Source organism: Halichoerus grypus, chromosome 6 (genome assembly GCF_964656455.1).
Source record: "Halichoerus grypus chromosome 6, mHalGry1.hap1.1, whole genome shotgun sequence".
Classification (NCBI taxonomy): domain Eukaryota; kingdom Metazoa; phylum Chordata; class Mammalia; order Carnivora; family Phocidae; genus Halichoerus; species Halichoerus grypus.
The window spans coordinates 118,705,156-118,732,993 of NC_135717.1; the positions used below are offsets into that span (position 1 = coordinate 118,705,156).

Sequence of the window (27,838 nt, forward strand, 5' to 3'; positions counted from 1 at the left end):
GGTGGCTGGGTGATAGACATTGGGGAGGGTACATGCTATGGTGAGTGCTGTGAATTGTGTAAGACTGATGAATCACAGACCTGTACCTCTGAAACAAATAATATATTATATGTTAAAAAAAAAAAGAGAGAGAGAGAAGATAGTAGGAAGGGAAAAATGAAGGGGGGGAAATTGAAGGGGGAGACGAACCATGAGAGACGATGGACTCTGAGAAACAAACTGAGGGGAGGGGGTGGGGTGATGGGTTATCCTGGTGATGGGTATTAAAGAGGGCACGTACTGAATGGAGCACTGGGTGTTATACGCAAACAATGAATCATGGAACACTACATCAAAAACAAATGATGTAATGTATGGTGATTAACATAACACAATAAAATAAAATTTAAAAAATAAATAAATAAATAGTCTTGGACAGACCTACCACAAGAACCCAGCCAAATGGGTAAAGGAGAAGCCAAAACTATTGAGTAACCTTTATACCCACCACTGAACTTCTGGAAGACCACCACCCGCACCTGATTTCTCTCCATTCTTGGACCTCAGTTTATTCTACAGCCCCTTGAATGAAAGCCAAACACCAGAATGTGAAATTCAGTGCAATTTATTGAGAAAAGAAAGTGCAACATAATCATCACCAGAGGATCCACAGCTGGGGGAATTAAAGAGGCAGAGGTAAGTCAGGACATGATGCCCAGATGTGGGGAGGGCACCCTGAGAACCAACAGTCTGGAGAACTTGACCATTCACCCTCTAGCATCCTCAGCGGGGCTGAAACATACCTGCTTCAGACTATCAACTCCCAGTGAGAGAGGGAGATGGGCCAGGGTGGGAACAGGCCAGGCTGGGAAGGCCCACAGTACTTTGGGCTCAGGTATTGCTACCATCGTCAGGGGCATCATCATCTGGGATAAGCAGCTGGACCTCCCTGGCCTACGAGAGATCTTGGGGATGGAGGAGCCAAGAAGTTCAGCCCCTTTTCCAGGGAACTTGAAGAAAAGCAAGGTTGAGGTTGGCATTTGTCAATGCCAAGCAGAGTGGGAAGTGCTGTGGGCAGGCTGAGAGGGATGCAGATGGGCATGGACACTTAACCTCAGAGGATCACTTGGAGCAGAGCTGGCTCGAGCTGGTGGTCTAGGAGAAGCGGATGCCGGTGCTGCCTCTACTGCCAGACTTATAGCTGCTGCCTCCCGAGGTCTGGATGCCGCCAGAGCTGGAGCCAATTCCACTCTGACTCACAGAGCTGCTGCCTCGGCTGCTGAGCCTGCCCCCACTGCTGCCACTCTGGTAGCCCCCACTGCTGCCGCTGCTGACCCCGTAGCTGCTGCTGCTGCTGCTGCTGCTGACCCCTCCGTGGCCACCACTGCCACCCCTGTAGCCACCGCTGCTGCTGCCGCCGACGACGACCCCTCCACGGCTTCCCCCAGAGCCGCTGCTTGTGCTGGTGACATTGCTGACCACCGCTGTGGAGAACAGGCACTCAATTCAGGCAAAGGCTTTGGTCTGGATCACAACTCTACCCTGCTTGGCTGTGCAAATTTGAGAAAGATGCTCGACTTCTCTGAGGCTTCAGCTGGTAAATGACAAGAGTGAGCCTGGCCCTCTGGTGTCCCCCAAGAACAAGAGCCAGCAGCATCCACAGAAATTTCTGGTTCTCCAACCTAGGGAACTCCCCAAGACCACAGGCATTTTAGCTTTGGCCTTAGAGTTTCCCTGCTTATGCTAGCGGGGGGAGTGTGTGGCCATGGCCTGAGACCCTAGCACTGTTTGGGGGCCTGGCCTCCTTGCATGGGTCAAGCTCTCCTGCTGTAGGTCAGGCAGTGAAGATGTTTCTGGTCACCCTTTTTGCAACCCAGGGAGAAAGTTTTTGAAGGGCTACTTACAAATGCTCACAGCGCTCTGACACTCTCCGGACATCCTAAAAAGGAAGAGAAGGAAACGTGGATTATTTCAGCCATGAGTCATTAGCCACAAAGCTGAGGGTCCATAACCTTGGGAGCCACACCCCCGTATTTGCCCTACTAGGGGTAAAGCCCCCGGGGAAGAAAGGTTATTCCAAGTGTCTATCTCCATGACCCCATCTCCCCAGGAAAAGAGGTTACTTTGGGGGATTTGAAGTGTTCAGGAGCTTCACCAGTCACCCTCCATCTCTCCATCTGCCCATCCTCTTTCTTTTAGTTTCCAGAGCATCTGTTCCAAGCCAACTGCTCAACACCCAACTCCCAGTTGGTTAGCCCTTCGGTGGTTCAGATGGGTAAAATGTGAGACAGGCTGACACTCAACACATGATGAGTTTGAAAATGTCCTGCCCACACAACCCATCTTCCTATGCCTCGTTCTTGTTCGTGGAGCAGGCATGTCCACATATCTGAACAGACATGGAGCATGTCTGCTCACCTTACCAATGTGGGCCCCACTGTTGTCGACCACTCCATCTTTATCCCACAATTCCCAGTACATATAGCACGATCATCATTCCCACTCCTTTTCATAGAGACTTATAAAAAATCCTAATGTTTCCTTCGCACACCTGAGTTCTGCTTCCTCCATCAGATTGGGAGCTGCCTGAGGACAGAGGCTCAATGCAGGATGCATGGAGCAGCTAGTCAGCAGAAAGATTTCTCAATCCTTAACAGTCCTTTGGCATTTGATATCCCCTCACTAAACCCTTATCTGCTACTTGATACTGTGCTCTTTTTCCAGAGTATGTGTGCATCAGCCACTTTCCCTATGGACTCAGCCTCAGAGATGGAGGGCTGCAGGACTGTCTATACTGTGCTGTCCAATATGGTAACTACTAGCCACATGAAGCTAGCTAAATTTATTAAAATTAAATTAAGTGTAAAACTCAGTTCCTCAGTTGCACTAGTCACATTTCAAGTACTCAAGTGACTAAGAGCTACTGTATTGGACAGCACGTAGAACATTTCTGTCATCTCAGAAAGTTCAGTGGACAGCACTATAGCTTTTTTTATAACCCCAAAGCACTTTTCCTTACTCTTACTCATAAGGAGGATCAACAGAGCTATGTAATACAACATTGTTGACCACAGTAAATCAGAGAATTGGATGATCTTGATTGACAAAAAAATGGGGGTGCTTGAATCCTAAATTCTGTCCTTCAGGAGATTCCTTACCCATTGTCTGGGTTGTCCTCTCCAATCATCTTGCTCTCTTTCTTTTTTGTCAAAGGTACTCTAAAATCCTATCTGGAGAATGCTGACCCCACAGCACCTCACCTGCACTCTTCGCCCTCCAGCAGCTTGTGATAGGTGGCAATTTCCACGTCCAGGGCCAGCTTCACGTTCATCAACTCCTGGTACTCTTTCAGCAGCCGGGCCAGGTCATCCTTGGCCTTCTGTAGAGCAGTCTGCAAACCTTGGAGCTTGGCATTGGCATCCTTGAGGGCCATCTCCCCACGCTGCTCAGCTTCAGCCATGGCTGCCTGCAGGTTTGCATTCTAGGGCAGGGAGAGGTAGGAAACCAATTAGCATAGTGACCAAGAAACAAACAGCTGATCTTTCCTGAAAGTTCTCCTCCCCATTCCACATCCCTCCACCCCCTACCTTAGAAATGGCAATGGTACATGCCCAGAAAATAGAAGTCCATTTTACAATTGGTCGATTTATCTTTGGCCCATTAAAATTAACTCATGTCTCATCAAGAAAAGGAACACTGATTTGCTGGTAAAGGTAGTAGTGGTCTAGTAACTGGTTCTTTTTTGCAAGACTTTAAAAACTCCCTTGCCTAATTAATCACTTTATTCCAGTGATACAAATTAGCCATTGAGGTTATGTGAAGTGCATGATAAATAGTTCACTGAAGGCAGATCCTACTGAAACTGAGTGTTTAAGGCCCTCCCTACAGTTGCAAGATTTGCTGGGAAAGCCAGAATAAGCAACCATCTCTCCTTAGGAAGCTTTCCAAGAAGCTCAGATCTGAGAAGGAATCTCTGGAGAATGGACTCTCCCAGCTATCCCACATGTGACACCATGAAAGGACTTAGGAAGCATGTGGCAGAGGCACAGTTGTTGCTTCTCTTTCTCTCCAGGGCCCAGAAGACCCCTAGGATCTCTCCGTTAGGTCCAGACCCACCTGCTTCTTAACATTCTCAATCTCGGCCCGCAGCCTCTGGATCACCCTGTTGAGCTCCATGATCTCATTCTTAGTGTTCTTCAGGTCATCCCCATGCCTGCCAGCAGTGGTCTGCAGTTCCCCAAGCTGGCAGAGGAGAAACCAATCAACATGGTTTTGCAGTGTTAGAACATTCTTGGTCAGCAAGACCTAAACCTAGAGTATGGGGACAAGGAGAAGGCTCCCACCTTGGTCTGGTACAATGCCTCAGCTTCTGCCTTGCTCCTCTGGGCGATGTCCTCATACTGGGCCTTGACCTCGGCAATAATGCTGTCCAAGTCCAGGCAGCGGTTGTTGTCCATGGATAGGACCACAGACGTATCACTGACATGACTCTGCATCTGAGACAGCTCCTATGGGGAACATGGATGTTCATTTTCATGACCATCCCTTGGCCCCAGAAGATGCTGGGAATGAAGAAGTCTAAGAATCTTCTGCCAGCGGAGATATCCCAATAATGGGGCCAGGAATGGGACAGTTAGAAAAATAAGCTTGCATTTCAGGCCTGGCTATAGCCTAAAGGATCCCAAACAACAAAGTTAAAGGAAAAAGTAAATGTGCAAATATAATCAGGTTGTCAGCCTGAGAGTATCAGCCAGTGAGCGCGACTGTGTGGGTTTCCATGGGACTACAGAAGGGAGGAGTACTGTGAAGGAGCTAGCTACGATACTGGTATAGGAGCCAGAGGGAAGGTGTAGAACAAAATGGATGAGGACAGAGGGGAAAACAAAGAAGACAGAAAAGTACCCTGGCCGTATGGCCCAGGGATACAGCCTCGGAGAGCTAAGTTAGCATTTCCTAGGTGGGGCATAGCTGAGTTCAGAACACCAGCTGATGCTGGTTTGGGGAGTGTTCTTCCACTTGACTATCCCCTAAAGTCCTACTTGGGAAGCATGCAGACAAGAAGGCTCTGGAGCTTGGCAAACCAAGGAATCAAGGAATCACCATCTCATAGAGGGTCCTCAAGAAATTCAGTTCATCTGTCAGGCTGTCCACCTTGCCCTGCAGCTCCACCTTGTTCATGTATGCTGCATCCACGTCCTACAGGGTGCAAAGGCAGGAAATTAGAAACCCAAAAGAATGACCCACTGTCCCCCAACCACCCACAGCTCTTTCCTAAGCCTTCATCTCTCCTCTTTGTCCTTCCCCTGTCCTCCTCCTAATTTTCACTCCTCACTTTCCCTTCTAAAAGAAAATCAAAGTGATTTTCTTCCCTTTAGTTGCCTTGACCAATTAAACCCCAATCCTTTAACAAAATATAAACCATATTAGCCAGGCATTGGAGTAAGGGTAAAAAAAATCACATTTATCTAACATGTGACTTTGGGGTTTGGGTACTATATAACCAACCTTCTGAATAGAAATGAGGATATTCTTCTCACTACCTCATCTTTATGATGACTGGTTAAGTAAGCTGCAAGTATTGGATGATTGTTATTATTAATAACATCCAGGGTACACTTGTAGGCTGAAAACCTTGATCAATGCTACACATAAAACCTTCATTATTAGTTCGCATTACTAATCAATTCATTAATCATAGTAACATTGTAAGATGTCTTCCTCACCAATAATGTATTTAGAGCAGCTTCCTTCATTTCCAAAAATGTAGGGAGAAATGTAAACCCCACACAGAGCATAGAGTCCCTATGCCCCAGAGCAGCTGACTCCATGGGGTTAGTGCCCAGAAATAGAACCTTCCCAGCTCTCTTACCTTCTTGAGCCCCACAAACTCATTCTCAGCTGCATTGCGCTTATTAATCTCATCTTCATACCTGGGACAGAAAGAAGCACACATTTGGACAGTGACATTTCAGAAGTTAAAAAAAAAAAAAAATGAGGATTCCCAAACACTCATGCAGAATCCCCTCACCCAGAGACAGGACCAGCTTCATGGGCATGTGACCCATGCAGTTACACAGGGCCCTGGGTAGAGAAGGTCCTCACATTCACTCAGTCTACTGCTCTGCTGGTGCCATCTTAAAATTCTTAATAATTTTTTAACAAGGGCCCTGCATTATCATTTTGCACTGAGCTGCCAGAATTATGTAGCCAGTCTGGCTTAGAGGTCTTTCAGAGCTCAGGCCACTGCCTCACTCTTCTCTCCCCACGTCCCAGTGACAGGCTGAAGTATGGGTAGGCAAGGTGGGAGAAGACTTCAAGGAGCCTGACTACTTGCCTGGCTCTGATAGACATCACAAAGTGCAGCATGTGTATATGAGACCCAGAGAGGTATTTGCTCAGACCAGGTTTTCTGCCTCTGTTCTGTTTCTCTTTCCATTAATTAGAGTTGCTTCAGAATTTGGGTTAAGAAGAAACTCATGTCTTCTGAATGCATCAAGGTTATGAGATTCCTGCTTATTAATGACTATAATCTCCCACCAAGGGTCTAGATCTCATGAAGACTGAAAAATGGAATGGTTCCAGGAGAAGAGGTTTCTGAGCAATGTCAATCTGAGTTGCCTCTCTGAGCTCAGCACAGAGCCTGGGTGCCCACCAGGTTTATGCAGTTGGACCAGAATGGGGCCTCCCCAGAGCAGGTGTGCCCACCCCTGCGTGTTCTGACCCTGGGGATATCTGGAGCTCCCTCCCCACTTCAAGAGGCTCAATTTGCCTCTCACAGACCTCAGAGTGTATCAACTACAACCCCAAACATGCAGAAGAAGGCAGATTGATGCTCCAGAGACAGGGTATTGGGCACATTGAAAGAGTGCTTTACAAAGTGTGGCCCTAGACCATCTGCTAGGAACTCCTGGCAACTATGGGGCACTCAGATTCCTGGGACCTGCCCCACACCTACGAATTCAGAATATCCAGGACCAGAGCACAGGAATATGCATTTCTGACAAGCTTCCAAAGTGATTCCTATGTATAGTAAGTGTGGAGGGCAGGCTCTCCATCCCAAAGGGCTTTTAACTCTGGGTAGATTCTCTCATCCACCTAGGCTAGTGTACGAGGGGATTCCTGTAGCCTGAGAAATCTGTCATAATCAGCCACCTTGAAGTCTCAATCCCCACCCTCTCACCCCCTTCCGCTTGATCATGCCTCACTCAACAAGTCCATCCAAGAATATTGACTGAAGGTACAGTCTGGAACAGTTAAAATCTCAAGTTGGGGCTACACCTCCCTGCTAATCCCCCAGAAGAGGAAACTCCCCAGTTGAGGCCCTCACTTCTTTTTGAAGTCTTCCACAAGGTCCTGCATGTTCTTCAGCTCTCCTTCCAGGTTCCTTCTCTCCCCCAGAGCCAAATCCAACTGCCTGCGCAGGAAGCTAATGTAGGATTCAAAGAAAGGCTCCAAGTTGTTGGGTCCTGAGCCAGATCCTGTGGTCTGCTGCTGGAGCAGCTCCCACTTGGTCTCCAGGACTTTGTTCTGCTGTTCCAGGAACCGCACCTGTATCAGGTAAAAAAGAAAAGGAATCAGCCTCTTGAGTTGGGCAAGTGGGGCCACACATCCCAAAGAGTGGAAATGTGGAAATGAACCCAGTTCTCCAATCTGCAATAGCCTCTGGGTTGTTTGTTTTTTTTTAACTGAAAAGAATGAGAATTTAGACAAGGGAGAGCTATAATGTGTTGTTTATACCTACTATTTTCACTTATTCTATCTCATTTAATCCTCACAATCACCTATTAAGGAGGTGTTATTATCCCCTTTGTGGATAAGGAAATGGAGTCTCAAACAATTTAAGTTGCCCAAACTGACCTGGCTACTAAGTGACCAAGCTAAGAGTCACAGCCATCACTGTCCTAGTCTATGCGGATCCTTCAGAACACAAGTACAGGAGATCAGCATAAATAAAGTTATTTATAATTATTTTTTAAGTGAAAATTTTACCTTTACCTTCCTACAGGCAGTGAAAATAGTCAACAGGGTCTAAATTTTCCTAGGTTGTTTCACATTTTCCCTAGTTGTTTCCCCTTTCAGTTACTCAGCTTATAGCTCACCTGGGTTTAACTTCAAACCCCAGGCTCATTCCCCCAGACCCAGCACACCCTTCCCTGCCCCAGCATAGACAGCTCAAATTAATATTGGCTAAAACGCAGCACCATTCAGAAGGTAAATCAGTTGCCGACACTCATCACTGAGAGGCAGTCCCAAGATTCTTACTAATGCAAGTTTGATTACCAGCTAGTTTAGATTATCAAGAAGTTGTTTTTCAAGAGAAATTGAATGTTAGCTATAATAATTTCATGGCTAATGCCCTGTTCTTCAAAGGAGAACAAGCATGTTTGGACCCTCACTTCATTTGCCCTAGTCCTATCCCTAGAAGGAAATCAAGAGCTAGAATCCTTTCCCTGTTTCACAGCTGGGAAAAATAGGACCTTAAGAGCAAAAAAGGCATACCTGCTATCCTGAAGGCAGAACCAAAGCAGAACCAGGACAAAAAGCCAATACCCCTGCCTATAAGCCTGGCAGATCCCACTGGCATCGTCATATGCCAACACCCTGGGCAGCCAAAATCTCCCATGGCACCTCTGAGCTTTACCCTCACCTTGTCGATGAAGGAGGCGAACTTGTTGTTGAGGGTCTTGATCTGCTCCCGCTCCTGGGTCTTTACTTGCCCAATCTGGGGGTCGATCTCCACATTGAGGGGCTGCAGGAGGCTCTGGTTGACAGTCACTTCCTGGATTCCCCCAGGGAAACCACCAGGACCAAAGCCACCAGGCCCACCAAAACCATGGGGCCCACCAAAGCCACCAGCTCCACCAAAGCCACCAGCCCCTCCAAAGCCACCAGCTCCACCAAAGCCACCAGCCCCTCCAAAGCCACCAGCTCCACCAAAGCCACCAGCTCCTCTAAAGCCACCTCCCATTCCTCTGCCACCACCAAAGCCACCACCAAAGCCACCTCCATAGCCACCCCCAAAGCCACTGCCACAGCTGCCACGCCCTCCCCCAAAGCCACCAGCCCGGGAGCCACCAGCCACGCTGATGGAGATGCTCTTGTTGCCACCCAGGCTGTAGAGGCTGCGACTGCCAAAGCCGCCCGCTCCACCCCGGAACCCACAGGCCCCTCCGCCGGCTCCCCCGGAGCGGGCCACACAGCTCATCCTGCTGCTGCCGGAGACCACAGCGGAGCGGCCGGAGAAGCCCTGGCTGCCGCCACCAGCTGTCTTGCAGACTTGTCTGTTCATGGTGAGAGAGCTTGGAGGTCAGCTAGCAATCACTTAGCAAGAGCTGAGAGGGGTGAAGGCAGAGGATGGGGACAAAGAGGAGGCTGGCCTTTATATACCAAGGAGCTAGGCTTGGCATAAGGAAAGGCAAGCAATTAGCTGAGAGTCATCTTGGGTTTGGTTTGCCTCCCAGGCAATAAGTTACTTCTAGACTTGCAACACACCTCAAAACTAATCCTTTGGACCAAAATGACTTTGCTTTTTTAGCTTAATCACCCAAACTTGCCACAGTTGACAAAAGACTGGAGCTCTCCTCCCTTCTTCCCTGTGATTTCCTCAGGGGGCTTTGGGAACTCAGACAGCATCTAATCCAGCAGCATGAATTGGGTTTTGACACCAGCAGATTAGGAGCCACGGAGCTCCATGACACAGGGGTAAGAACCAGACAACTTCTTCCATGTGAGCTGGATCCCTCCCTGCAATGCCAAAGTACCACAACCCAGAGACATATCATCTGTGCCCACCTCTACAGAGAAATGTACAGAGGAGGGCTTGGGGTGGGGGAATGGGGAGGCAGAGGTCCACTCTGACACCACCTCAGCCAAGGGCATCCATTCGAGCCAGCCTGTCATTTGAGCTGAGCAGTGCTGTTCATGGAAAACAAAACAAGATAAAATGTCTGACCTGGGGAAAAGTGAGGGTCATATATGAAGCAAACAAGTATGAGGCTTGGGAAGTTGAAAGGGACAGATACAGGAAAGAGTCTCCATCCTTGACCCACCATCCTTGACCACCATCCTTGACCCACAGTAGGTGATTTCTGGATCCAGAAGCAAGAGAGGACCAAATGTAGGGACCCTCCAGTTGGCTGGTGGAGTAAGCTGAAAGATCCCATTCATCTCAGGATAAGAGTGTGTGCTGTGTCATATCTGATGGCCTTAGGATCTGACAACCCCTCCACCACTTGATCTGGGTTAGATACCCAGCCTTGTTTTCCCACCACACCCTGTACTTTTCCCACTATGTCTTAAAGTAAACTTATATGTTTATTTGTCAGTACCCCTGTAGGCCCCTGAGCTCATCAAGGAAAAGGATTGAGTCCTACTCATTCTGAATTGCCAACTTCTTGCATAGGGTAAGCACTGACATGTGTTAACTGACCCATAACCAGTGTCTAAGAATATGAATATCTAGACCCAGGTCTCACCCCAGTCTTATGGAATGAAAATCTTCAGAGGAAAGGCTTGAGTGTCTATATTTTTAACAAGCCCTTCAGGTAATCCTTATGATCAGGAAAGTTTGGGAAGCCCTTGTCTAGACTATGGGTATTTCATCAGGGCCCAGGGATTTAGGGGGAGGGAGGATGGAGGACACTTGGTGGTGGAGTGGGTACACTGATACAATACTGTTCTAACTTCTGACAGCTCAACTATCCCCCATCCCCATGCCAACCCACCTCCACACCCAAACACACCACACATGGCAAGAATATGTTCTCAGGTTATTATACACATTCAGGACTCTACAAAATATGACAGAGCAAGAGGAGGTGATTCTAGACTCCCCAAGAAATAGGTGGTTGGTATATCTCCAGATTTTCAATCAAATCAGCAGTGAGCACTCTGCCTTTATGGGGTGGTTTTCAGACAAGGCATTCTAGCGCAGAGGATAGGTCTGAAGATCCTGAAGTCAAGCAATTTTAACTGCTCTGCAGCTAATTCTTAATTTTCTGATCTGCAAGTTTGTCTAGAGCCAATCTGCCTGGTTAGAATCCTAGCTCCACTACTCACTAGCTCTTTGACCTTTGGACAAGTTATTTAACTTTTATGTGCCTTGGTTTCCTCAACTATAATAGCAGGTACTTCATGGGCTGTTGTGAGCAGTAAGTTAAATAAATATACAATGTGTAGTGTGATTTTTGACACCTACTAAGAGACTGTACACTGAGCTATTGCTAGTACTCTATCTGGGGACATGGGGGAAGGAAATAAGTTTAGCCTTGGCTGTTCTCAAAACAACTTTGCACCCTGAGCAACCCACCAAAAGATGGTAACAAAAGAAAGCTGACTGAGGGTGAAGAGTAAGAAACCCAAGTCAGGATAGTAGAGAGCAAGACCTCTGCTGGGAGGGATTTGGGTTGGTGACCTTGGGCTGTGATTAAACACACTAAGTCTGTGTTCTAATCTGTCAAATCCTTTCCTACCTCAGTGGTTTGTAGTGAGTCTCACAGGATATAACATAAGTGAAAGTCCCTTGAAAATTATAAAATGCCACACAAGAGTAAGGTAATTGTGGTCTAACAGAAAGCCTGTCATCGTGAACTTCAGAAGACCTGGTTCAATTCCCTTGTCTCCCTTGCACTAATTAGTGACCTTGGACAAGGTACTTGACTTCTTTGCGCCTTTCTTTCCTTATTTGTAAAATGAGCATTCTACCCCACTTGCAGGATTGTTTTGAGATTTAAATAGGGTCCAGAAACAAATGTTTGGATTTTTAAATCAACATTATCTATCCATAAACAATCCATGAAGGGAATCTGTGTTGGGTTCTTCTTTGAGACATTTACTCCACCCATCAATTGAATGTCAGTCCCTCTTGGTGAGGTCTTTATTCACATTCTTTGGAATCCCCTTAAAAGCAGTAGATCAAATGCCTCCCTGGGAAGAAAGCTGAGCCAGGCTCGCCTGAAGCCCCGGGTGAGAGCCCAAAGCAAACAAGAACAGGCATCAGTGTCTCTGATTCCCTTCCCCTCCCTTGGCTCCAGTGCTGAGGCAGTGGGTGGCAGTCTCTTAAGTGTGGCTCATCTCTGCCACCCTGGCATATGCTGGAGAAGAGGGATAGAGAGAGGCAATGGGCAGGTCACAAAAGCACAGGTTTGGGTTGGGTTGCCTAATCCACATCTCCTGAGCCTGCCAAAGCATCACCTTATTTAGCCGGTTGAGATTGTTTTCTCAGCAGTTGACTGAAGCTGCTGGAAACAGCCAGAGTTAGCATCCTCGGCAATATTTCTCATTCACTGCAGGATCTTTTAGAGCAGTGGCGTCTAAATGGGCTGCCTGCTGCCAACAGTATGAGTTCTTCTAATCCCTCACCTGCCAAAACCTTCCGTGTAGAGGTTGCCAAGAGGCTGAGTGCTCTGGGCCCTTATTTCCTAGGGGGAATTGTCACCAAGCAGAGTTATTCCTTCTAGCCAAATTGTTCCCTGGTGTTCAACTGCAGTGAGAAGAGAATGCCTGAGAGTTGCCCATCATATAATTGGCAGTGGAGGAACAAATCGTGAGATAGCAGTCACCACCTCTAGGTCAAAGGGAACAGACATCCTTCGCCACCTGGGAGCTGAGGATGAAGGGGTGATAGTTACATGCCCTTTGTACATGTGGATTCACAGATCCAATTTTCAAGATTATCATTAATTTGTCCTCCAAAAAAAAGAAATGAACAGTCATTCTGGATATGCTGCCCCTGGACTAAGAATTATCATCATGTTCTACTTTCTACCATGTTAAAATAAAAACTTACATTGGACACTACACAGTGTATGAACCATCATTCAAGTAACGTCTTCTTTCATTAAGATACACATTTTTTGAAATAGGCGATGGGGATGAAGGAGAACACTTGTTGTGATGAACACTGGGTGTTGTATATAAGTGTTGAATCACTATATTGTACACCAGAATCTAATATTACACTGCATATTAACCAACTGGAATTAAAATAAAAACTTTTAAAAAATAAAATAAAGATATCACTACTGAAATAACTTTATTTAACAAATGAACAGTAAAAATATATTACCTTATAGGGCTAGCTCCCTTTATAGCTAAAGTTTGATAAAGAAGAAAAAAATCTAAGTATGGGTAAATCTTTGTGTTACTAAGTCTTAGTCATTAGCAATCATAATTCATTCTAATTCTGGTCTTCTCTACAGACTTGACTATAATACTCTTCAACTCACCCCTAAATCCTTATCTCATACTGGATTCTCTCCCAGGGCTTATCTAGGGCAGAATTCTATCCCCCAAGATAGCGTTGATTTAAAAAAAAAAAAAGTTCTTTGGCCAAATAAATTTGGAAAATGAAAATCCTATAGCTTTCTCTTGGGGTTTTAACAAAGCACATTCACACTTTAAAAGCCCTGAGAAGTCACACAGAAAAAAAAAATTTATTTAATTAGAGTTTCCCCAACAAAACCTTTCTATCTTAACCCCTATCAATATACACTTAGAGAAACACTAGTCCAGTTATGCATCCAGAATGGATGAGAATGTGCAAATAGGGCAGCCAAGGGGTTAAGGCATAAAGTCAAAGAGACTGGCCTCATCCCTGGAGAGAAAGCACTTTCTCCATGCATGAGAGAGGAAGCTGAGAGCAGACTAAAGCCTGCAGGTTGATGAAGTCAGGAGAAGAGTTCTGAGATGCTGGAAAATGGAGCAGATCCCCAAGGACCAATTCTCCTGTCAACACAGATCTCTTACCAGCCATGAATCTTGCTGGGTCTTTCTGAAAGCCATTGATCTTCCCTCAGGAAGCATCATGGGAAAGAGGCCTCATCCATTTTCATTGGCATGCTGAATTTTCTGGACCTCAAATGACAGCACCTCCTCTCTTTCTCTTTCCTTGCAGGGTGGAGGGGTGGAAAACACGGAGGCCTTGGAGTTAGGCAGGTGTTCAAATCCCAGGCTCACCACTTTCCAGTTACAAGGCCTCCAGAGCCATTTTACTCTCTGCCCTCAGTTTTCTGTTCTGTAAATTGGGGTTAGCATAACCACCTCATTAGGTTGCTGTGAGGTCTATAGGAAGTAACATTAGAAGCCCCTCCACAGGGCAAGTGGTCAGCGTATGGCAGCCCCTGTGATGATGATGTTGATGTACAGAGCCCTCCTGTAAGTTACCAGTTTAGAGGCTGAAAGGACGGAGCACTGCTAAGGGGTAGCCCAGGTTAAGGTCAATGAAGCACTGAAGTCTGATGATTTTTGCATCAAATTGCAAGGAATCACAGCATCGACATGGCAAGTTCCATAAAAGCCAGTCTTCCATGCCTGGCCAAGCCAGTTTCCCACTACAGGGGCTCATCAATAATGCCATCCATCAGTCAACAAATATTTATTGAGCTACTGCATACTTCCCAAAATTGTGGGGACTATGTGACAGTAATTTCCTCTTTCAAATCTTTGCTCCTTTCACCTATCTGTAAAAGGAATATAAAAATGGCTAATGTTGACTGAGTGATTGCTGTACACCAGGCACGAAATTAAGCTGTTTATGAGTATCATTTTTTTTCTTTTTAAAATTTTGTTATGTTAGTCACCATACAATACATCATTAGTTTTGATGTGGTGATCCACGATCCGTTGTTTTCGTATAACACCCAGTGCTCCATGCAGTACGTGCCCTCCTTAATACCCATCACCGGGCTAACCAATCCCCTCTCCCCTCCCCTCTAAAACCCTGTTTGTTTCTCAGAGTCCATAGTCTCTCATGGTTCATCTCTGCCTCCAATTCCCCCCCCTTCATTTTTCCCTTCCTTCTCCTAATGTCCTCCATGTTATTCCTTATGTTCCACAAATAAGTGAAACCATATGATAATTGACTTTCTCTGCTTGACTTATTTCACTTAGCATAATCTCCTCCAGTCCCATCCATGTTGATGTAAAAGTTGGGTATTCATCCTTTCTGATGGCTGAGTAATATTCCATTGTATATATGGGCCACATCTTCTTTATCCATTCATCTGTTGAAGGGCATCTTGGCTCTTTCCACAGTTTGGCTATTGCGGACTGCATGAGTATCATTTCTAATGGTCATAAAAATGTCACAAGGTCAGAATTTTCACTCACATTTCATAGATAAGGACACAAGCTTAGTGAGGTTAATTAACTTGCTCCAAATCAATTAGATGACTGACCTAGGGTTTGTTTGTTTTTTTAAGATTTTATTTATTTATTTGTCAGAGAAAGAGAGCACAAGCAGGTGGAGCGGCAGGCAGAGGAAGAAGTAGACTCCCTGCTAAGCAAGGAGCCCAACGTGGGACTCGATCCCAGAATCATAACCTGAGCCGAAGGCAGACGTTTAACCAACTGAACTACCCACGTGTCCCTGACCTAGGATTTTAATTAGGCTATCCAAAGCCTGTCATGAATTCATGTGGGCTTCAGCAAGTCAAATCACACCGCCCAAAGTGAAAAGTCCACTTGGACATTTAAAGAACCCATCCACAGAGAGTGATGGACAGACGTGCCTGGAAGCATCCACTTGTATGAATGAAAATAGATTTAAACCTTGCGAATTCCTCTTTGGCATCAAAGAGAAACACCCATCATTATCAAGGTTATTTCCTCCAGTTGATCTCTGGCTTCTCTACTGGAGGTCGGAACTCTCTAGAGTTAAAGATGGACCTGCCCCCCTCAGCGGGCCTCCGAACCCTGAAAAAAACCTCTCCTGCTCACATAAGAACTTCAGGTTTGATTTGGAACCAAACAAGGTTTGGAGCTTCTGGCTCCTCAAGACTCCGGAGAGTTGTTAACCACAGTACAAGGAGCTAGTACAAGAGAGGGCATCCCGGAGGGGGCGAAGTCAGGCCGACCCCGCTCGGCCGCAGAGCCCAGTGGTTGCAAGTGTAGGCTTTGGACTGGAGGCCGAGGTCTGCCACTTCCATTGCTGATGCCAGGCGTGTTCCTCTGCCTCTCTCAGCCCCAGGTTCCTCATCTAGAAAATGAGGATAATTACCACCTGCCTCCTGTGGTGAGTATTAAATGAAATGACACGTGCAAATTGCCTGGCGTACGACTCGCACCAGTAAGTACTGAACAACAATGAGCTGTTTAATCGTGTTGTTTTTGTGAAATATGTCAGGACAGCATTGCATTGAAGAGCCCACCCCATCCTTTTCCAGCATAGCATTAGCTCGGTAAAATTCACAGTGTCCCATAAGAGACACTGTGAACACTGGGAGGCACAAAGACGAAGAAGGCGCATCCATCCCTTCAAGTTCTTTCCATGCTAGTGGGAAGAACAGACATGAAACTAGTCATTTTAATATAAAAGGGCAAGTGAGGTAAGGGGGTTAACAGGTCCGGTGGGAGCACAGGCAGACCTCAGAGCCATGTGGCAGTCCAGGAAAGCCTGCATGAGGCAGTGCCTGAGTGACCGTCAATGATAAGTAAGAGCCAGTCAAGTAACTGAAAATGGAATGAGTATTCCTGGCAAAGGTAACAGATTGTCCAAGGCACAGAGGCATAGAACAGCCAGGTTTATTCCAGAACTGCAAGACTTCACAGTTCATTGGCACAGGTCTTGCAAATACCCACGTATGGCCACACTGCTTGCCTGGCTTCTCTCCTGTGCCTTTGTCCAGAGTAGAAGGGCATTTCTGTTTTAAAACAAACTCCTAAAAATATCTACTTCCCTCAAAGGCAAAATGGTCTCTATTCAGCTCAGCTATAACCAAGATCAGTGTAACCAAGGATTCTTTCCTAAGGAGAGAGGTGAATGAGACAACCCCTTGCTTGGGTGCAGAGTTTCTCAACAGCGGCCCTATTGACACTTTCAGCTGGATAATTCTTTGTCGGGGGCCTGTCCCGTGCATTGTAGGATGTTAAGTAGCAACCAGTCCTCTACCCTCTAGGTGCCCGTAGCACTCCTCCTGTTGCAACAACCAAAAATGTCACCCGATATTGCCATATGTTCTCTGGAGGGGGAGGGAATATTGCCCCCAATGAAAATCTCTGCTTTACTGCCATCTAGAACCATCCTTTCCTGCCCCCATCTTCTCCAGAAGTTGATGTCACCATGGATTCTAAGGATAGCAGATTGCTCCCACAATACCCCCATCAGTGTTTTCCTCGGAGAACCAACTAGCCTTCAGCCTGGGCTGGAAGTATTGGGGTGATTAGCTTGATTTTAGGCACAGCAGAGATGTGCATTGTACAGTTTGCATCCCAGAAGGACCTGTGAGAGAGCTATATAAAATACGTGAAGAAGTGTTTTCAGAACTCAGTGTTCCCAAGATTGTTGCAGGGTGTCTACATTTCTGGCCTCGGAAGCAGAGGGAGAATGCACAGACAGGCCAAGCTGCTCAGAAGACAGAGAAGGGGCAGCCCAAATCCCAAGAGATGAGATTTCTGATGGTTGCCTAACAAGCCCCACCTAGCTCCTGACAAGACAGGGAAGAGTCACACAGAGCTTCCTGCAAATTACCCAGAACTTTCTATGCAAATCCTGATCATCAGCAGTCTGGATTATCGAGAGGCAGATTCCTGTGGGGGAAACAACCCCCTGGTTCCCTTAACTGAGCTTTGTGTGACTGTGTCACCATCACTGTTCATACATTGCTCTGGCCCATAGCCTACATCCCAGAAGGAGAAAGCACGAAATAACCTGAAATCTAAAAATCCATCTTGGTTTCCTTGACATCCAGGAATGTGTGAACCAGTGAGTAAGGTAAGGTCTTAGAACAGGAAGGAACTGTTTGGAGCATTCTTTCCAGGTGGGGTGTGGGGAGGGAGTAGGCAGAGAGGAATGGGTGGGGATGGGAGTGGGGTGAGGGGTAACAGTTGGGTCCCCGTGTCATCACAGGAGGATGTACCACTCCACACCCAAGGAGTAAACAAAACAGGAGTGAAACAAAGCAGAGAGAGCAAAAGAAATATTTGACCATTGACCCATGGCCCCAAATCCCAGTTTAGGGCATACAAGTCACCATTATTCAACGATCTTGGAGCGTTCCCCTGTGGGCAAACACACATGCCTCAGAGGATAGAAAAAGAACAGAAAACACAGCACCAGTTGGCTCCTTACTTAAAAAATAAGAAATAAATAAAAAGTCTAGTCAAGTGCTAGAAAGCAAACCCAAGCCCAGAGACTTAAGAGCACCTGAAAAATCACCATAGAATTTCACAAAGAAATTCTATAAAAGCTGAAGCAAAGAAAGAAGAGGAGGAGCAGGTCAAGTTCCCTGGAAGTGTTTTCAGCCTGGATCAGAAATGATCAAGGCTGGGTAGAGAATATCCAACCAAGCATGGAGTTAATTCCTTCAGTCTCAGGTCTTAGCACCAAGTTCACCTGCCTGGTCATTCCTCTGTGACAATGACACCTCCAAGAAATAGTCCTCTCCATGGTGCCATTCCTCCTGAGCCAGCCTACCATTGGCTACTCTCCCCTTTAAGAAGCTTCATGGATTCCCCCCTGCCACCTGCAGGCGATTAGGTAGTGGGGATCTCCTGTAAACCCCCACAGGGGCCAGTGGGCATAGACTAGAGTCCAGGGAGAACAGCAAAGGAAAGAGGCCATTGGCTGAATGTGAACTTTGAAACCAGGGAACAGTGTCCAAAAAACGTTAGCCCTGTTCTGGGCTTCCCTTGGAGGCCATTTAGAAACCCCTTGACTTCTCAGGGATGGGCATTCTGGAAAACCTGGCCCAGGCTCTACTGCCTGGCTGACTGTTCTCTTCTCCTTGACTCTGGATGCTGGAGCTCAGCCTGGGCCCTATTCTCTTCCCTCCACCTGGGAGAGCTCATCGGTTGCCATGGCTCTAGAAACTACCCTAACCATCCTTATGCAGATGATGTTCAAATGTGAGTCTCCAGTGCTGACAGGTGTCCCTTCTGAAACCACATTCCAGCTCCAGCCATAGGACAGATGTCTATCTCATGAGCAGCTCCCCGATGTATCTCCAACATTTAGCCCAGTGCCCGAGAGTTAACTTAATGAATATTGGTTGAAGGAAGGCATTCATTAACAATGACTTCATCTAGGGGGAACAGCTGTCCTGTCACTGGCCTGGCACCTTCCCATGCAGCCAGCCCTCTGAGCTGGGCCAGGCACTGAGTTTCACCCGCCTAGCCTTGTCCACAAAGCGATGCCAGCCAGGAAAGTCACCTCCCTGCCCAAAGATGAAGCAATAGCTACCAAATCCTACATCCTGCAAGGAGTCTTCCTGGGAGATCAGATAGAACTGGCCCTGGATTGCTCTGCTAAGTGGAGAACATGGGATGTCCATACGAATCTCAAGCCCCAGTTTCTGGTTTTCTTTGTTTAATTATCATTTCCCTTCTCTGAAAGAAATTCAGCTTTGGCCTAAGATGGAAATATTGCTTCCCTGGCCCAGCTTGGCTTAATGTTTCTACTCCATTGCCTACGTGTTCTCTGGGTACCCAGGCAGCTGGCCATGCCAGGAGGGCAACAACCGTAGCCTCAGAGATAGTGTGGAGCAGGGGCAGGTGCTCCAGACTCAGGATGTTTGGGCGCACTCCCAGCTCAGACCCTCAGATGCTCTAGGACCCTAAGCAAACCTCCCCACCTCTCTGAGCCTCGGTCTCCTTCTTTGCAAATAAAGTTCTTGGACTCCTTGAGCCTGAGTTTCTTCCAGCCATGACCTTCCGGACAGCACTGCCATGGCCAACTAATACTTTATCAGGGCTTCCTGGTTCTGGAAGCTTCCATGGCTGGCACATAACCTGAGGACCCAGAGTGCACGCAGACAGGTGTAGGACATTTTCCGAGGGGTGTCAATAGTTGTTACCCAAAAGGGAGGCCTCTGTGGGAAATGCTGGGTTAAAGACAGCTAACAGGTAGTCTTTGCTACAAAACTTCTCCGAACCTCTAATATGCGCTCCAAGGAGGAAAGATTTAAAGGACACAGAACACTTTCTGCAGAGCTCCCCCAACAGACTGGGGTTTGTGGGTCAGCCTTTGAGATAGGTAGCGCTCGGGAAATCCCTGCAGCCCTGGGGTTCTAGCAGCTCACACTTGCCCAGGTGCACCTTGATGTGGGGAGAACTTTCAGGATGTCAGCTGGAGTAGGGACCCAGCTGCGCCAAGGAAAGAAATCCTCCATCCCCAAGCCCTTCAACAACTGAAGGCCCTCTTAGTTTCCCCCAAATGAGAGAAGGCAAGGGGGAGATGGATGTCCGCAAGGTCCCACCTTCCCCTCTAAGAACTGTGAGGTAACGCGACCTCCTGGGGTGTGCCCCCCACCAGCCCCTCTCCCTACCCCCCTCCCCGGTGCTCAAACAATACATGAACAACCAGATCTTGCCCATTTCGATCCCATACAGTGGACAGTAGCCAGTGACTGCCTTAGAGGCAGAGGATCAGCACTCCTGCTGTTCTGGGAACAGACCGCACAGCCCACTGGGAGAGGGTGACAGGAGTCAGTCCAGTGGGGAGAAAGGTGACCAGGGAGCACCCAGAAGCCTGATGTGAAACACAATGCACTTTATTGGCGACAGAACGGTTGGCAGAGGGGTCCGTGTGTTATATACATCAGAACTGGTGACCATTCCCCCCTGGGAGGGGACCCCAAGGGCAGGAGAAGGTGGCGGCTGAGGCCACACCTGGACCATCAGGCACAGACGGGAGCCCGAGAGAGCGCCTGAAGTTCTCCAGACGGCGCTCGGCCAGGGGTCCGGATGCAGGAGCCAGAGGCCCGGGTGTTCTAGCCCCAAAGAGCGGCCCGGGAGGGGGCGGTGCTGGGGTGGGCGTGGGGGGCCGGGGGTGGCGCTGAGGGCGGAGGGGAGGCGCGGCCGGGGGCGCGAGGCGCGGGGGCGGCTGCGGGGCCCGGGCGCCGAGTTTATCTGGAGCAGCGCTGCGAGGACTGGGAGAACTTGACGCTGCCGCCCCGGCTGCTGCCGGAGCTGAAGCCTCCGCCACTGACCCCGCAGCGAGCCCCGGAGCCGAAGCCGCTGCCGCCTCCGAAGCCGCCGCTGCCGCCGCCGAAGCCGCTGCCGCCTGCCCGGCCGAAGCCGCTGCCCGCACCCCCTCCCGCGCCGAAGCCCCCGCCGTAGCCGCCGCCGAATCCACCTGCGGAGGCCGACGTCGCGCCGCCGCTGCTGACCACGGCTGCAGGGGAGAGGGCAGAACAGCGATTAGCGCCCGGCGCCCACCTCCCTGTACCATAACTAATGACCCACTGGGCCCGGGAAGATGGGCAGGAGACCGAGGCAGCTTTGCTCCTGGTGATCATTGTGATCCATTCTAATGGCATAAGGTGCTCGCCCCATAGTGCTAAGTCATTATGAATTTTCCAGTGGTTCCTTCTACCTATGGCCAATTCTTGATGACTCCACTGGAGATGATCCAGAATTTCTCCTCCCATTAACAGGCTCCCAACTGGGTATTCCCCATCCCATATAGATCTATTAATAGTGCCCTGAACCCAAGACAATGACAAAAGCAGATCTGCTGCCCTTTCTACCCACAGAAAACCTCCAACTTCCATAGAAATATTTTTTAAGTAAGGTGCTACTGCCCTGTGTTAGTGTAGATATTTCAGAATCAGTTCTCACTGTCAAGGTTATTTTGGCTACTTACAGATGCTGACAGCGCTCTGGCACTCTCCAGACATCCTGTAGGAGAAAGCAAGAGAAAGATAGCTCTGTCACAAAGCAAATTTCCAGCAATCTTTCACGGATGAAGGTGTTGAACAGCAGCCAGAACCGAATTCAGAAGCCAGGCAGATCAGTACCCTTTCTGCACCTTTCTATGGGCCATAACAGAGCCCCTGGGCACACTGGTTGTGCGTGCACTTGAACTACCTATGGAAGAGAATGGGCTGGTGAAAGCAAGTGCTTCCCTGCAAGGCCTATGGAAGGTGGGGGCCTCTCTACACAGCTGGCCTCCATTCTCATTTACTTGGTCACTTATCTGGCCCTCAGCTCATGCCTTCCGTCAGGGAAGGTGGGGAGATGGAATTAGAGGCCCACCTGCACTCCTCGCCCTCCAGCAGCTTCCTATAGGTGGCGATCTCCACGTCCAGGGCCAGCTTCACGTTCATGAGCTCCTGGTACTCCTTCAGCAGCCGGGCCAGGTCATCCTTGGCCTGCTGTAAGGCAGCCTGCAGCTCTTGGAGCTTGGCATTGGCGTCCTTGAGAGCCAGCTCCCCGCGCTGCTCAGCCTCAGCGACGGCTGCCTGCAGGTTGGCATTCTAGGGCAGGGAGAGGCAGGGGAAAAGATGAGCCTAGGAGGAGGGTTCCAGACTCTGAGTCTTATAATAGCTTATCGCATAGCAAACATCTTCAAGCCAGGCAACATCACTCCCCAACACTTCTATCTTGTCTTCATCTACTGAGATATTTTCCCTATGGATTACCTGCCCTCTAGACTGGCTTGGTCTTTGAACTCCCTGGAGGCCAGTGCTGCCTGAGATGACCCCAGAAATCCCTTCCAGACTAGGAGTTCTGCGATCCTCACCCGCAGCCTGCACCAGTTCATCTAGGCACCAGTATCCATTGCCATCCCACCTGCTTCTTAACATTCTCGATCTCGGCCCGCAGCCTTTGGATCATCCTGTTGAGCTCCGCGATCTCACTTTTGGTGCTCTTCAGGTCATCCCCGTGTCTGCCAGCCATAGTCTGCAGCTCTCCCAACTGAAGAACAGAAGGGAAGATGGGGTATCGATGCAGCTTTGCCTGACTTGTTTCTCCATCCCTAACGTCACCCTCCCAACCTTAAGGTGCTTAGTAAGCATTTGTTCAAATGACATTGATTATGTTTCAGCAGGGACACTTCGGAGGCCGCAGGGAAGAGAACATCTGATTTGCCATGGTAGGAGTTCTCCCACCCTACGGTCCCTGAGCAAACTAGAATCCCTCACACATGGCCTGGCAGGGGACCGTGGAACCGCCTTCCACCAGGGGCAGCACTTTGCAACTGAACAACATTAGAAAGACGTCTCTAGAGAGTAGAACCAAGAGGAGTCCACCCAGTGACAACAGGGGACTCACCACCCAGCAGTCCCATGGGCCACCGCCTCCCTGAGACCTCTCAGAGGTGCCTAGCTCCCACCTTGGTCTGGTACAGCGCTTCGGCCTCCGCCTTGCTCTTCTGGGCGATGTCCTCATAGTGGGCCTTGACTTCAGCGATGATGCTGTCCAGGTCCAGGCTGCGGTTGTTATCCATGGACAGCACCACGGACGTGTCGCTGACATGGCTCTGCATCTGGGACAGCTCCTGCCAACACAGAGGGGCCTGTTAATTCTCGGCGCCTCTGCAACAAGCACACAGAGGCCCGGAAACAACAGACCCATTCTCTGACTCAGCTCTGAACATGCATTTGCCCCACCCTGCCCCCCAGTCCCCCAGAGAACCCCATGTCTGCAGTCCATCCTGTGGAACCCCAACAAGGGGCCCCATCTCCTCCTGGGCTCTAGATACCAAAGTGCCCCAGCCTCTGAGAATATCTCACCTTCCCTTGCTCCCCTCTTAGGAGGTAACATCCTCACCATATCATAGAGGGTTGTCAGAAAGTTGATTTCATCCATTAAGGCATCCACCTTGGCCTGAAGCTCCACCTTGTTCATGTAGGCAGCATCCACGTCCTGAGAAAGACAGAAGCATAAGGCCTCATTCCCCCCAAGGAACAAACAACAAACTGCACGTGCAGCAGGAAAGAGTCAGGACAGGCTGGTGATTGACCGATCCTTGTCCAAGGCTGGTGTGCACGTGAAGGAATGACTCACTTCCCATTGGGATGGTTCAAAATGAAAAACAAATGAACTGACTCTTTTAGGGATCTTTCCAAACTACGATGCACCTGGCTTCTGCTTTTTGCTCTAACTGCCTGAACTTGGCAGCTCCATGGTGGTGGAGCAAGAAAATACCCCAGCTCCACTGGAAACCTGTGCCCACGAGCCCCAGGAACCTCACACACAGCCCTTACCTTCTTCAGGGTCACAAATTCATTCTCAGCAGCTGTACGTTTATTGATTTCATCCTCATACCTGTAATGATTAAAAAGAAATAACTAAGTTTGGGTTTTAAGGTAGTGGTAAACACCAGTTTTGTCTGAAACTAAAAGTTCATCTCTCCATCCCTGTCCCTTGGCCGCCCCTCTCAGCTGAACACATCCTCCTGACCATCCCCCTATTGGTTAGGGGGACCGCCATTCCTGTTTGTCCCAGCACACTGGCCTGGTTCTAGCACTGGAAGTCCCACGTCCTGGGAAGCCCCTCAGTCCCAGGAAACCTGGGACGGTTGGTCATCACACCAGAGTTGTCCCAGCATCCTTCAGATTCTAGAACCAGAATCTTCCCCAACGTGGACCATGAGGAAGTGCTTCCTCAACCCTAAACTCATCCCACTTGCCATAACTTCACTTGTCCTTGGGGAAGGAGGGCGAGTGGGGAGCCCAATGAACCAAGCTCCCTCTGTGAAGGTAAGGAGAGGAAGACAGGCTAGGTGACACCACCACCGGTGGCAGGAGGAGTGCACAAAGAGCTGGAGCTCCGAGACTGGGTTGCCGGTGGCAACTTCCCACTCATGTGTCTGTCACTCACTTCTTCTTGAAGTCCTCCACCAGGTCCTGCATGTTCCTCAGCTCCAAGTCCAGGCGGCCCCTCTCCCCTAGGATGCTGTCCAGGTAATTCCGCTGGTTGCTGATGTAGCTCTCAAAAAGGGGCTCCAGGTTTTTGGTGCCTGTCATGGAATTCGTGCCCTGCTGCTGGAGCAGGTTCCACTTGGTCTCCAGGACCTTGTTCTGCTGCTCCAGGAACCGCACCTGCAGTGCATCGGGGGAAGCCGCATCAGGCAATGCTTGTAACAGAGGCACAGCGGGGGCCTTGGTTCAGGTAGGACTGAGCGTCTGAATCTCCCCAGCCCCCAGCACAAAGGCCTAGAAAGGATGTGAAGGTAGGTCCCTACTGTAGCTGGAGAGGCTACAGGCAGATGACCGCTTCAGTCGGGCCGCGAAAGATGCAGCACGGTTTGGAAAGTTCCAGGAGGAGGAGAGACAGGTGGAGCAACTGGAAGTAGCCCCTGTCTGGAAGCAGAGTTGTAAAGATGAATGCTCAGTGTCCCCCGGGGACTTCAGGACTCTAGCCCAACCTCCAAAAATACAGTACGCTCTGCAGAAATGTACTTGAACCTCAGCAGTATAGCTTCAGACCTAAAGCTCTGCTGACACTCAGCCCTTCGGAGGTTGTGAATCCCTGGGGACTGATACTGATTGAAATGCCATAATCAGCATCGCAGGAGGGAGCCCATTGGTGTAAGCTACCCTGGTCTGGAGGGCACCAGGCACCCTTCTCTTCCTGACCAGGTCGATTTAGGGGTGCAGACTCATTGCCAGCTTCTTCTCCACAGACCTGTTGGGACTAAGGTTCCAGGTGAGCCTCTTTAATCCCTTCTTTAGGGCATCCACCTCCTTTGCCTGGCACAAGGGCAAGGAAGGAACAGGCCTCCCAGAAAGCCTCAAAGGGCAGCTCATGTCTGAAAAACGCCCAGTCCTGGGTCAGACCCGTTCCTGCCAGTAGTCATGGCTCTTGCCGTGTGTTGCCAGGGCTGCCAGCCTAGGCCTAGACAAGGCAACAGTCAGGAGACTTGAGCAGGGAGCCAGACAAGCAGGACTTGCAGATGTCCATGTCCAAAGGGGCCCATTGTCTTCCCTAAGCAAGTGACCATGTAGGCAAACTCATCAGCCCTGAACATCTTCCCAGACCCTAGAGCTCTGCCTAACCATCCCGGTCCAGCCTGGCTCATCCAAGATTGATCCTAAACACTGTGTCTAAATGTCAAACTCAAAGTCCCAGCCTAGAAATGGGGGCCCAGTCAAAGCTTCATCACCTTGTCGATGAAGGAGGCGAACTTATTGTTGAGGGTCTTGATCTGCTCCCGCTCCTCGGTCTTTACTTGCCCAATCTGGGGGTCGATCTCCACATTGAGGGGCTGCAGGAGGCTCTGGTTGACAGTCACTTCCTGGATTCCTCCGGGGAAGCCACCAGGACCAAAGCCACCAGCCCCTCCAAAGCCACCAGCTCCACCAAAGCCACCAGCTCCTCCAAAGCCACCAGCCCCTCCAAAGCCACCAGCTCCTCCAAAGCCACCTCCCATTCCTCTGCCACCACCAAAGCCACCACCAAAGCCACCTCCATAGCCACCCCCAAAGCCACTGCCACAGCTGCCACGCCCTCCCCCAAAGCCACCAGCCCGGGAGCCACCAGCCACGCTGATGGAGATGCTCTTGTTGCCACCCAGGCTGTAGAGGCTGCGACTGCCAAAGCTGCCCGCTCCACCCCGGAACCCACAGGCCCCTCCGCCGGCTCCCCCGGAGCGGGCCACACAGCTCATCCTGCTGCTGCCGGAGACCACGGCGGAGCGGCCGGAGAAGCCCTGGCTGCCGCCACCAGCTGTCTTGCAGACTTGTCTGTTCATGGTGAGAGAGCTTGATGAAGGAAAAGCACAAAAGTTAAGCAGGACACTGAGAGTCAGAGGAAGCGGGAAGGGAACTGAAGACCTATGCAGAATAAATCCCTTTATATACCTCAAGGAGGTGGCTGGGCTCAAATGAAGGAGAGGTAATTAGTCCCAAATAGTCATGGGTGGGGTTTGCCTCCAAGGCAATAAGTTTGTTCCAGGCTACTAAACACACCTTGAAAATAATCTGAAATGGTAAAACTGCTAAGGTGGCAGGCTTACCTGGCAGGGGGTGGCGCCTGCCATGCCCCATGCTTGGGCATGGCCACCTCCTAGCTTTGTCTGACAGGACCCAGGAGGCACACTCATCCCCGCCATGTGCTCAGCGGCCGTCTATCTGCCCTCAGCTGTGGAAAGAACAGACTGGAAGGTGGGTTGGGGAGGGTCTGGTTGTCTGAGTGGTGGAAACAGTGAAGCCCACCCAAAGACTCGGCACAAGGATCTCAACAGAAGGGGTGATTCAGTTCACTCCACAGTCAACACATGGTCATTGAGTGCTCACTGTGTGCCCAGGTCTGTGCTGGGCTTGGGAATGAAATGTTGACCTCTCTTCCTCCCTTCCTGGAAACAGAGCTCAGAGCCATGACAAATCTGCCTCTCGGGCTCCCCCCCATCCCAAGCTGCAGTTCAGGAGGCAATGGGGTTCATGACAGTCCTCTGAGAAGAAGGGCAGTTAGCACCTATGCGCTTTGATGAGACGTTAGCAAAATTCAACGTGAGAAATGTTTGTTTGCTTGCTTGCTTGCTTGTTTTGAAAACTTCCTAGAGACACTCTACATTATTCCACATCTTGATGCATCTCTAAAGCTTCCTTTTTTGCTCCCCACATTTTTGCCACTTCTCTGGTTTCAGCCCAAGTCCCAGAGGACTGGAAATTCAAACAACAATTCTACCACCTACTCACCAAATATTTACCGATTGTCTAACTTGTGCCAGGCACTGTGCAAGGTACAGAGACTCCGTAGTGAACAGGACACACGGGGACCGTTCTCAGGTTGAGGGGCTGTGCTCCCAGGAATCTGTGGCCTCAGTATCCAGACCCCACCCCCAGACTCAGGAAGCCAGACCTGGCAAAGCCACAGCACTGCTATACGTGCCTGACTCTGAAAGCCTGAGAACCTGCCAGCCTGGTGTTTTTCAGAGGCTTAGGGACTGGGCTTGGCTCGTCCAAGAGGAAAGCCTTCCTGCCAGATTAGCCGCTTATCTCTCCAGGACAGGTCTTTTTTCATTTTCTCCACTGCACGTTAGGCCCTGCTAAGGGTGTGGCTTGTGCGGCGTCGGCAGGAGCCGGCTCAATGGGAAGAAAGGAGGAAAGGACAGGGGCTTGTTCAGTGCTGAGTGGGGCTGGGAATGGCCCCAAGTGCAGACGAAATGAAATTTTCTTCTGTGACCTGGTTCTCC

At 49.3% G+C, this 27,838-nt stretch overlaps 2 protein-coding genes across 2 annotated transcripts; both read right to left on the reverse strand.

Annotated features, from left to right (window-relative positions):
- Positions 1-1,134: 1,134 nt before the first annotated feature.
- LOC118534394 (keratin, type II cytoskeletal 2 oral-like) lies at positions 1,135-9,268 on the reverse strand. Its single transcript, XM_036090229.1, has 10 exons — positions 8,941-9,268; positions 8,627-8,892; positions 7,307-7,527; positions 5,849-5,909; positions 5,080-5,175; positions 4,323-4,487; positions 4,096-4,221; positions 3,240-3,460; positions 1,884-1,918; positions 1,135-1,463 (listed from the first exon to the last, which is right to left on the reverse strand). The coding sequence occupies exons 1-10, from the start codon at positions 9,266-9,268 to the stop codon at positions 1,135-1,137; spliced, it is 1,848 nt and encodes a 615-aa protein (XP_035946122.1).
- Positions 9,269-20,819: 11,551 nt separating this feature from the next.
- KRT3 (keratin 3) lies at positions 20,820-26,395 on the reverse strand. The gene is made up of 9 exons (XM_036090349.2): positions 25,808-26,395; positions 24,523-24,743; positions 23,907-23,967; positions 23,470-23,565; positions 23,033-23,197; positions 22,489-22,614; positions 21,952-22,172; positions 21,560-21,594; positions 20,820-21,088 (listed from the first exon to the last, which is right to left on the reverse strand). Exons 1-9 carry the CDS (start codon positions 26,393-26,395, stop codon positions 20,820-20,822), a joined length of 1,782 nt encoding a protein of 593 aa, XP_035946242.2.
- Between the last annotated feature and the right edge of the window lie 1,443 nt (positions 26,396-27,838).